This window comes from Rhizopus microsporus (assembly GCF_002708625.1).
Source record: "Rhizopus microsporus ATCC 52813 unplaced genomic scaffold scaffold_9, whole genome shotgun sequence".
Classification (NCBI taxonomy): Eukaryota; Fungi; Mucoromycota; class Mucoromycetes; order Mucorales; family Rhizopodaceae; genus Rhizopus; species Rhizopus microsporus.
This window is the reverse complement of record NW_019671924.1, coordinates 550,594-559,327: the sequence shown is the minus strand read 5'-3', so window position 1 is coordinate 559,327 and position 8,734 is coordinate 550,594. Positions and strand designations below refer to the sequence as shown.

Below are 8,734 nucleotides of genomic sequence, written 5' to 3'. Positions count from 1 at the left end.
AAAAAAAAAAAAGATAACAGAGATGTGACTTTATGAATCTTTAGGAGAACTACCATTTTTGCAAACCGTTGTAGGCAAAGTTTTTGATGCACAAGAAACTATCCATTGGGTGACAGAGACTAGAGTAAGAAAGAGTGAACTGAAACGCGCATGAATGAGAGGATTGACTTTTTTTGTAGAATATCCAAAGAGAATTAAGCAACGAACTTGATAAGCAGCAAGCAAAAGCATTTGTGACACTTGTAGAACAAAAATTAAAGCCGGCTTTAGTAAGATTTAATATTCATGCATATGAATACAGTGTATTAAACAATAATAGCTTTTTTCAATGTGGCTTGAATCACCCAATGCCAACGAGATTACGTTCAAATCATATTATGGACATCTTCCTCAGCCTATAAATCAAATCGTATTTTACAAGAAACAAAATCAAGTGACAAAGTCATTGCTGGCAGATAGAGATATTTTAGTGAGAGAAGAGGTATGGTTTACATCTATTCCAACAGAGTATTAATGCATGAATAGATTTATCAAGAAGCAATGAAGGCATTGGAGGCACTATCTGTGAAATTAGGTGACAACACATACTTTTTCAATTCGAGGTAAAAATCATATATATATATATATAATTATATGATCATGCATTAAAGGCTGACTGTAGTGAACCAACATGGATTGATGCTGTCGTGTTTTCTCATCTTCATTGTGCATTAGCAACATCCATCAAGGAACATGGACAGTATGAAAAGGAGGATATCAAACAAGCAAAGACATTAAGCAATATGATTCGCAAACATGACAATTTATTGAACTATGTGAAATCAATGAATGAAAAATGGCTAAAAAAATAAACTCATTGTGCCTTCTTGGCCTTTTTGTTGCTTTTGTTCTGTTGCCCTTGATTTTCTTGCTTACGTTTTTCTGCTTTTGATACTTCTTGGTTACGAATAGCTGCATTGTAAGTTGATTTTCTCGTTTCTATTTCAATTGTTATATACTTGAGATGTATCTACATGTATTTTTTTTACCTGCTTTCTTTAATAGCTTTGCATAATTCAGGGTAACAGAGGCTTCGATCTGGTCTTGAGTCATTCCAAAGAGTGCGCCACTATAAAGAATTACTCAGTTTAGATAATGCTATCTATAAGCAATCTTACAGGATTCTTAGATCTGCGGGTTTTCTAATCTCTAAAGCTCTTAATGCTTCACTTGAGAAAAATAAGTTATGGCCTCTGGTTACATCCACTAACCGCTTAACATTGCTGAAAAAGGCTGCCTTTTTTCCAGGATCTAAATCGATCTTAGTTATCTGTTTTCTCTTCTTCTTTTTTTGGTCTTACTTTTAAATGATTGTGCATAACATATTTCAAAAAAGATACCACGACCTACAGCCACTTGAGCAGCAGCAAAATTGGGTGCTGTCTTTGTATTTGCCAAATCCAAAGATATGACATCAACTTCCAAGTTTTGACAAGCGTGTTTACAGACATCAATTGTGCCGGGACGAACTGCTAAAATATCAACATGTGTAGAAGTAGAACTGCTTGACTTTTACGTATTAGCTTGGGATCATGTACATTTATCTGATTGGTGCTTACGAGCTGATAGTTCTTTCTATGATCATCGATTTCTATAGTCGCCCTTGTCAATTGTTTCATATTAGGAAAACGATCTGGTGCAATAGGTAATACAGGCTACATTTGGACTTAGTTTATTTCACTTGCAATATTTCAAATTACCTTCACTTCAGAGACACCTGATTTTGAAGACACATTAAGTGCAATGATACTTGACTGGTCTTGAATCTGTTTAGTAAAGTTATTCCTTTATTTACACGCTCTTCTCTTCTTTATTTACCAGAATGAATACGTTCTAATATTTTCTCTATTCGATTCAAATCTTCTTTTGTTGGATTGCTTGGATACGGAATATTAAAGTCATAGTACATTTTGACAATAAAAAAAAAGAAGAGAACAAAGTGACTTGAAAATTGACAGTCAAAAACAATGAAAACATGTTTATTACGGGCCTTTTTGACACCTTTAAAAAAAATAAAATGAGTACTACACTCAAACTTCTCTCAGCTCTTCAGCAGCAACAAAGGCTCAGATGGGGTCAAACAATGACCCTTAGAACTTCAGCACGTTTACTTAAACGAGATGTCATGAATCTAGGCAAACCTACAGGGGGTGCAAAGACAGATAAAGTCTTCACCAAACGAAACTGGCAGTTACCTCCAGAGACGAACGGAGGAAAGCGAAAGGCGCCTAAAAGAGACTGGAGCCGTCCGGCAGATATGCACCCTGAAAAGTACCCTGAGGAATCAGTCAAGGTACATGAGCGTCATATTACCCGATTTACAAAATCTGCGCCCAAAAAAACAGAAACAGTAGCTCAAAAGAAGGAGCGAAAGAAGACAGAGGAAGAATTGGCTGCTTTGGCCAAGGAGGAAGCGAAACAGCGTAAATATATTGAGGAAAGAAAGGCGAAACAAAAGGCAAAGGAGAGAAGGGAGAATCAACAAGTGAGGGATGTGTATATACCTGAAGTGATCAATGTTGCCAATTTGTCACGAGTCTTGGGAGTTAGGTTTGGTAAATACAACACAGAGAGCGAGAAAAAGTATGATGTAACTAATGTATACATATATAGAACAAGTGGTCAGAACCATGGAAGAGCTTGATATGGGAAATACTTCGCATGACCGCAGTAAGTTTCAATATATAAAACGAATAAAGAACGAAACTGACTATGAAAAAGTGCTTCATGCGGATGAATCGAGTCTTATTGCCATGCAACTGAATATGAATCCAATTGTAGATGCTAAGCAATCACTTGATCTTTATCCGAGGTTGGTTTCAGTGCAATGCATAATATAACATGAATTAAATGGTGAAACATTTAGACCACCCGTAGAAGATCCGGCACTGTTGAAAGATCGACCCCCCATTGTGACGATTATGGGTCATGTTGATCACGGAAAAACAACCTTACTGGACACGCTTCGAAAATCATCCGTAGCCGCAGGAGAAGCAGGGGGGATTACTCAGCACATTGGTGCATTTTCAGGTACCCTTATATTAATCTTCAGTCGTACACACAACATGTAACTCATTTAGCTCAGTCAAACTTCCTTCTAACAAGACGATTACCTTTTTGGATACTCCCGGTCACGCAGCCTTTTCGGCCATGAGACAAAGAGGAGCTAAAGTGACAGATATCGTTGTTTTGGTTGTAGCTGCGGATGATGGGGTGATGCCTCAAACGATAGAAGCCATCCAACATGCTCAGACAGCCAATGTACCCATCGTTGTAGCTATCAACAAGTGCGATAAGCACGGCGTCGATCCTTCTCGGGTAAAGGAGGAATTGGCACGGTATAATGTTCATTTGGAGGAAATTGGCGGTGATGTACCCTGCGTTGAGGTCTCTGGATTGACTGGAAAAAATTTGGACCAACTGGAGGAAACGATCGTGACGCTTTCAGAAGTGCTTGAACTAAAGGCAGAAAGAGTGAACACGGCAGAAGGCGTAGTGATTGAATCACAAATTGAAAAAGGAAGAGGTAATGTGGCTACGGTACTTGTACAGAGAGGCACACTCAAACCAGGTGCGGTCATCGTCGCCGGTCAGACATGGTGCAAGGTTCGTTCTATGGTCGATCATCAGGGAAAAGCAGTAAAAGAAGCAACACCTGGTATGCCTGTCAAGGTGATTGGTTGGAAAGATGTTCCTCACGCAGGAGACGAAATGCTTCAAGCAGAGGATGAAGTAAGGAACTTTCTGATTAACCTATGTCATGCATCACTCATATCTTAAAATAGAGTGTGGCTAAAACTGTAGTTGATAACCGTGTTGCACGACATCAGCGTGAGAAACAGCTCCGTGACTTAGAAGTCATCAATGATAAGAGAAGACTGCAAAAAGAGCAGTTGGAGCAAGAACGACTGATAGAAAAAGCGTATCAAAAGGAGATGTACATGTATCAGCGCGGTCTGACTGATGTTGCACCTGTTTCCCTAAATAAGCGATTAAGTGAGATACAAACGAAAAGTCAAGATAATGGAGACAATCCTGTCGAAAATGAAGTCCTGGAACTCCGAGCTGTTGTGAAAGGTAAACAATTAAAATTTTGTTGGCTTATGCGTGACCTCACGTGTGATTTACCTACATGGTTGTACATTTGACAGGCGACGTAAGTGGTACAGTTGAGGCTGTAGTGGATTCATTGTCAGGGTTACAAAACAAACAGATCAGAGTCAAGGTGGTTCATAGTGGGGTCGGTAATATAACTGAAGGTGATGTTCAGCTAGCCGCAGCTTGTGAAGGAAGAGTCATCGGATTCAATGTCAAGGCTGATAAAAGAATTCAAGCCGAGGCTGCAAGAATCGGAGTGCCAGTGAGATCTTATTCGATCATTTACAAGCTGCTGGAAGATGTTAAAGAACAGTTGAGTGATATGTTACCGCCGATCATTACCCAACAAGTCGTTGGTGAGGCTGCGGTATTACAGATTTTCGATATCAGTATCAAGGGAAGAGAAACTCGCCCTGTTGCTGGCTGTCGAGTGACAAACGGTGCAATTCATCGCAATGGTCGAGTGAGAATAGTACGTAATAAAGAGACCATATGGGAAGGTAAGCTAAAATAAGCATGGATTATTAGACAGCAGAATGTTTTTATACAAGGTTGACGTAACTATCTATAATAGGACAATTGGATGCACTACGTCAAGTGAAGAAGGACATTATGGAGGCAAAGAAAGGTTTGGAGTGTGGTATTTCCTTTGATGGATTCAATGAATTTAAACCAGGCGATATTATTCAATCCATAGAAACTATAGAAACAAAGCAAAAATTATAAGCGTTTCCATGTCTAAATTTAGAATTTAATAAAGATCTTTGGAAAAACATTATTTCCTTAAAAAACTGAGAGGGAGTCATTTTTAAGCAGGAGTTTCAATCCGAAATTAGAAACCAGGTGGTATCACTTGGTAATTCTATTCAACTTTCATTGGCCGGAATGGTTACTCTAAATTTATCCATACTTTTGTATAAATACACAATGTTCTTTTTCTTCACTTTTCCCTTTTTTTTTTGTACCTTTTTTATTATTTTATATAAATAAAATGCTGAATTATTCAAAAAATACATCTAGTTACTCTTCAACAAAATCACACGACTCAATCTGGCGTAAAGTAGGAAAACTCCTTCATCCAAAGTGCAAGTCATCTTCCAGCAGCACCTCTAGCTCTTCCACACATTCATCTAGTTTTTCTCATCGAGGAAACGAAAGCAGCTCGACATTGTCCACAATGAAAAGCGGAGAATTCGATAGTCAGTCTTCACACACTAAAAGACAAAGAAAACAATATGTTTATCAAGAAGAACCACCACAGTTGATTATACCACCATTCAGTCCAACCTATCTCAAAGCTAATGAGTTTCCTTACTCAAATTTTTATGTAAAATTGCCAGATGGAAGGTGGATGGTTCGATATAGAGATGGCAATCGTGATATTTTGCGTACAGACTTTGTGGAAGGTTACTTGATCTGAAAAAAATTAACAGGTGGTTTTGTGAAATAAGGGACTTGTTGCTATGTAAGAAACACGTACACGCAAACACCCCTTAACCTTGTACAGTATTTTTATACCTCTGAATATGTTCTTATAACCCCCCTTCCCTTTCTTTCAAAAACTCTCTCCTTAGCTGAAATTCCTTATACCAAACACGATCTAGCATCTATTCTTTTTTATCATTTATATATACTTATTGCAATGATGGCTTCTTTTATTTATTTGTAAATCTTCCCTTTTTATTTATTTTGCAAAAACAATAATAAAATTAATATGTTTATAATACAATAATGCTTCCCAAAACCGAGAATTGAGTCTGGCTTGTGCGAGGTGAAGAACAAAAAAAAGCTGGGCGGCAGTTAAAATTACACAAAAGTTACGTAAACCCTTGGCCTAAACCGTTTTCTATAGATCAAAAAATTTTGACATTTTTAATATATTCTGTTTTTCCGAAACATCCGAGACATTAGCATTAAACTCGTGGCTCATGACGGCAATTAGAAACATCAAGGATTGCAGTTTGATCCTTTGTCAGCAATTATTTTAAACTCTCCGATGTAAAAAATCATGTTTATTCAAAAACAAAGAAAACAATAAGAGTCATTGTCTTGGCAACTGTAGGGCTTAGCTCAATGACGACAGTTGTCATGACAAGGAGAAACGATTAAACCTCGTTTTCTATTGTCTCTTTTACGGGTTTATTGCATTGATTGATGAAATAAATCAATGGAACAATATTATTAATAATCATCACGGTTCTGGAGCTCTGATTCAAGTTTAAGGGCAGTTATGTTTTCCGCTCTCTCTATGCAAATGAGCAGTTTTTCCGATGAACAAGAAAAGCTTATCTCATTGGGCCCGTTATGAAACGGTGCCTATCGAAGGAATGGTCCGGGTATCCTCTTAGTTATGCTTATTAATATTAATCAGATGGATAAATTATGCTTTCTTCTTCCATTTGGATCAAGGTTCGTTGCTATGCCATCTTGTCTTTGCTATATCAAGAATTCTCAATTCGGAAAAGCGGATATTATGGAAACTACATTAATATGACGCGTTTGAAATAAAAATTAGCCAAATTTAGAAAAATAAGTTGTAGAGATTGTGTCAAAATATTCGGAGAAACAGTTTGCCCGCGTTAGCCGCAAATAACAACAAAAAAAAAAACAGGAAGCCGTGGCTGATGAATTGTTCAGCATTAATAATAAATAGAACACCAAGAAAACTCTTTTTGCAATAAGCAAATGCCAAGCATGAAAGAATAGGGAGAAATCTGTTGCTCAGCTTTTTTTGCGCATTTGTTTTTTTCTTTTTCTTTTTCTTTTTTCTTGTCCTTTCTTCTTAAAGCGTCACACTACATCTATAAACCCAGGGATTCTTGTTGTATTACTTGCCTTACTTTTATGAGTCAAAAATGCATATAATACCTATCGGCGCTTTACTTTACCACATGAATGATTTTGGTTAAAATAAACAAAAGGTATAGCAGGTAGAATGTTCTTTTCCCTATTTGTGTGTCATTTCCGCTTCTACATGGTTTATCACTTCGTGGAGATTAAAACGGTATGCTTGGTGTTACTCTTTTCTCTTGGCTCGATTTTACGGATCGGTTGTTACGCACTGTTCACTCACGAGACTTTCTTTTCTAAGATTGCTGCATTTAAATTAACTTTTTTGGAATTGTTAAAAGGGATACTTTTCCCCCTTTCTTTGTTTGAGGAGATCAATATCCAAGAGACGGATACTTAATGACACATATAAAAGGCTATGAGGCGTACGGTCATTAGGAGGCGCCGAGAGAAAAAAAAAGAAAGATGCGTTACTTGAAATAGTAGTGTTGGGGAAAGACAGCTGCAATGGATAATACTAACACTATTCGATAATATATACCTCTTTCATCTGCTCAGCTGCCTTTTGTCATATTACTCAAATCTTATTTACATTAATCATTGTGCCCATTAGAGATTATAGTACTATCAAGAGCACTTCTTATCCAGATCTAAATCAATTTAGGATACATTAGGAGTATGCATTTAATCATTGATAGGAATACCAAGATGATAATATGTCATTATGATTATATGCCCATTTAGTCAATGAAACTAAGTTTTCATCAAGGCACGATAGTGCCTTCTTAATCTTTCAGTTACAGATCTTTAGTCTTCAGATAAGATCTGTTTTTCCGTCATTTCAATTTACACCAAACTTCATACAGCTCAGCTATCTATGAATTGGTGAAGTAGGTAGGTTAGTACACTTATATTAATAATCTTTTATCTTTGTTCAATCCAATAAAACACTATACAGTCATTTACCGTATCTAAACAACTGACTCATGTAGTCGGGCTGGTGCTTTATATATACTGTTTAACCATAAGTCATTATACATATTTACTAACTGGTCGTAATCAAAGCTTTAGATTTTAATTTCAAAGGCAACTGTAAGGCTACATAACTGCTCCTTGGTTGTTGTGTACAAATAAGCTTAGAGTTTCATTAATATCCTTTAATTACTTTTTCATGAATGTTCATATTAACAATATAGAAACGGAAACTGAGCCTTACAATACCACGTAAATAGGATTGCACAGTGATAGAAACAAGAAAAGAAGAAGCTTAAAAGAAACACAGTGCTACTTTGATGTGAAGATGACTAGTTGATCATTATATAAGAGGTTATACTCATCAATATACTGCTATTTAACCTTTTTGGAAGAATGTTTATAAATTTGTATGCATGAAAAATCAAAAATGCATGCAGTAGTGCTCCTTACTAAGCCTTAAGAACCATTGGTTTCTTTTCCCCTCTTTATCTCCTTCGTTGCTCTTTACAGTATCTTGAGTGGCTTAATGATGAAAGCTGCAGACCTACTCAATTGGAAGTCCAGCCGAGTAGTCTGTGAATTCGTTCTGTTGGTCTTGATATTTATATAGTGTAGTTTGACCTTAGGGATTTAGTTTGGGGTTGCCTGGCTAAATTTCTTTGGCGTGTAGCTGGGGTTGCCTGCTACACCACACGTTTTTGGGGTCAGACGCCTTCTTTCTGAGGATATCCTTTTTAGCAGCCGCCTTGCATACTATTTAGATAATTTGGTTAAGAAAAGGTGAATACTTCATGCATCAGAAAATAAACTAATGTCACAAGGGTTACCTATA

At 36.9% G+C, this 8,734-nt stretch overlaps 4 protein-coding genes across 4 annotated transcripts in view; 3 read left to right on the top strand and 1 right to left on the bottom strand.

Moving 5' to 3' along the window:
• RHIMIDRAFT_251952 (uncharacterized protein) overlaps window positions 1-606 on the top strand; it is a gene marked incomplete at both ends in the record, with an annotated part of 1,050 nt that extends 444 nt beyond the window's left edge. The window contains 4 exons of the mRNA XM_023610905.1: window positions 45-124; window positions 180-269; window positions 320-481; window positions 526-606. Of these exons, the coding sequence (XP_023465882.1) occupies window positions 45-124; window positions 180-269; window positions 320-481; window positions 526-606 (413 nt within the window). The remainder of the gene's footprint in view (window positions 1-44; window positions 125-179; window positions 270-319; window positions 482-525) is intronic.
• Window positions 607-851: 245 nt separating this feature from the next.
• On the bottom strand, window positions 852-1,948 carry RHIMIDRAFT_306942 (PHP domain-like protein; the record flags this gene model as incomplete). The annotated part of the gene is made up of 7 exons (XM_023614512.1): window positions 852-978; window positions 1,029-1,108; window positions 1,158-1,290; window positions 1,341-1,548; window positions 1,599-1,694; window positions 1,740-1,798; window positions 1,858-1,948. The coding sequence occupies 7 exons, from the start codon at window positions 1,946-1,948 to the stop codon at window positions 854-856; spliced, it is 792 nt and encodes a 263-aa protein (XP_023465881.1).
• Window positions 1,949-2,056: 108 nt separating this feature from the next.
• Window positions 2,057-4,863, top strand: RHIMIDRAFT_237988 (initiation factor 2; the record flags this gene model as incomplete). Its single annotated transcript, XM_023608861.1, has 8 exons — window positions 2,057-2,594; window positions 2,653-2,709; window positions 2,761-2,851; window positions 2,906-3,069; window positions 3,125-3,771; window positions 3,825-4,116; window positions 4,191-4,637; window positions 4,712-4,863. The coding sequence occupies 8 exons, from the start codon at window positions 2,057-2,059 to the stop codon at window positions 4,861-4,863; spliced, it is 2,388 nt and encodes a 795-aa protein (XP_023465880.1).
• Window positions 4,864-5,128: 265 nt separating this feature from the next.
• Window positions 5,129-5,557, top strand: RHIMIDRAFT_237987 (uncharacterized protein; the record flags this gene model as incomplete). Its single annotated transcript, XM_023608860.1, has 1 exon — window positions 5,129-5,557. One exon carries the CDS (start codon window positions 5,129-5,131, stop codon window positions 5,555-5,557), a length of 429 nt encoding a protein of 142 aa, XP_023465879.1.
• Between the last annotated feature and the right edge of the window lie 3,177 nt (window positions 5,558-8,734).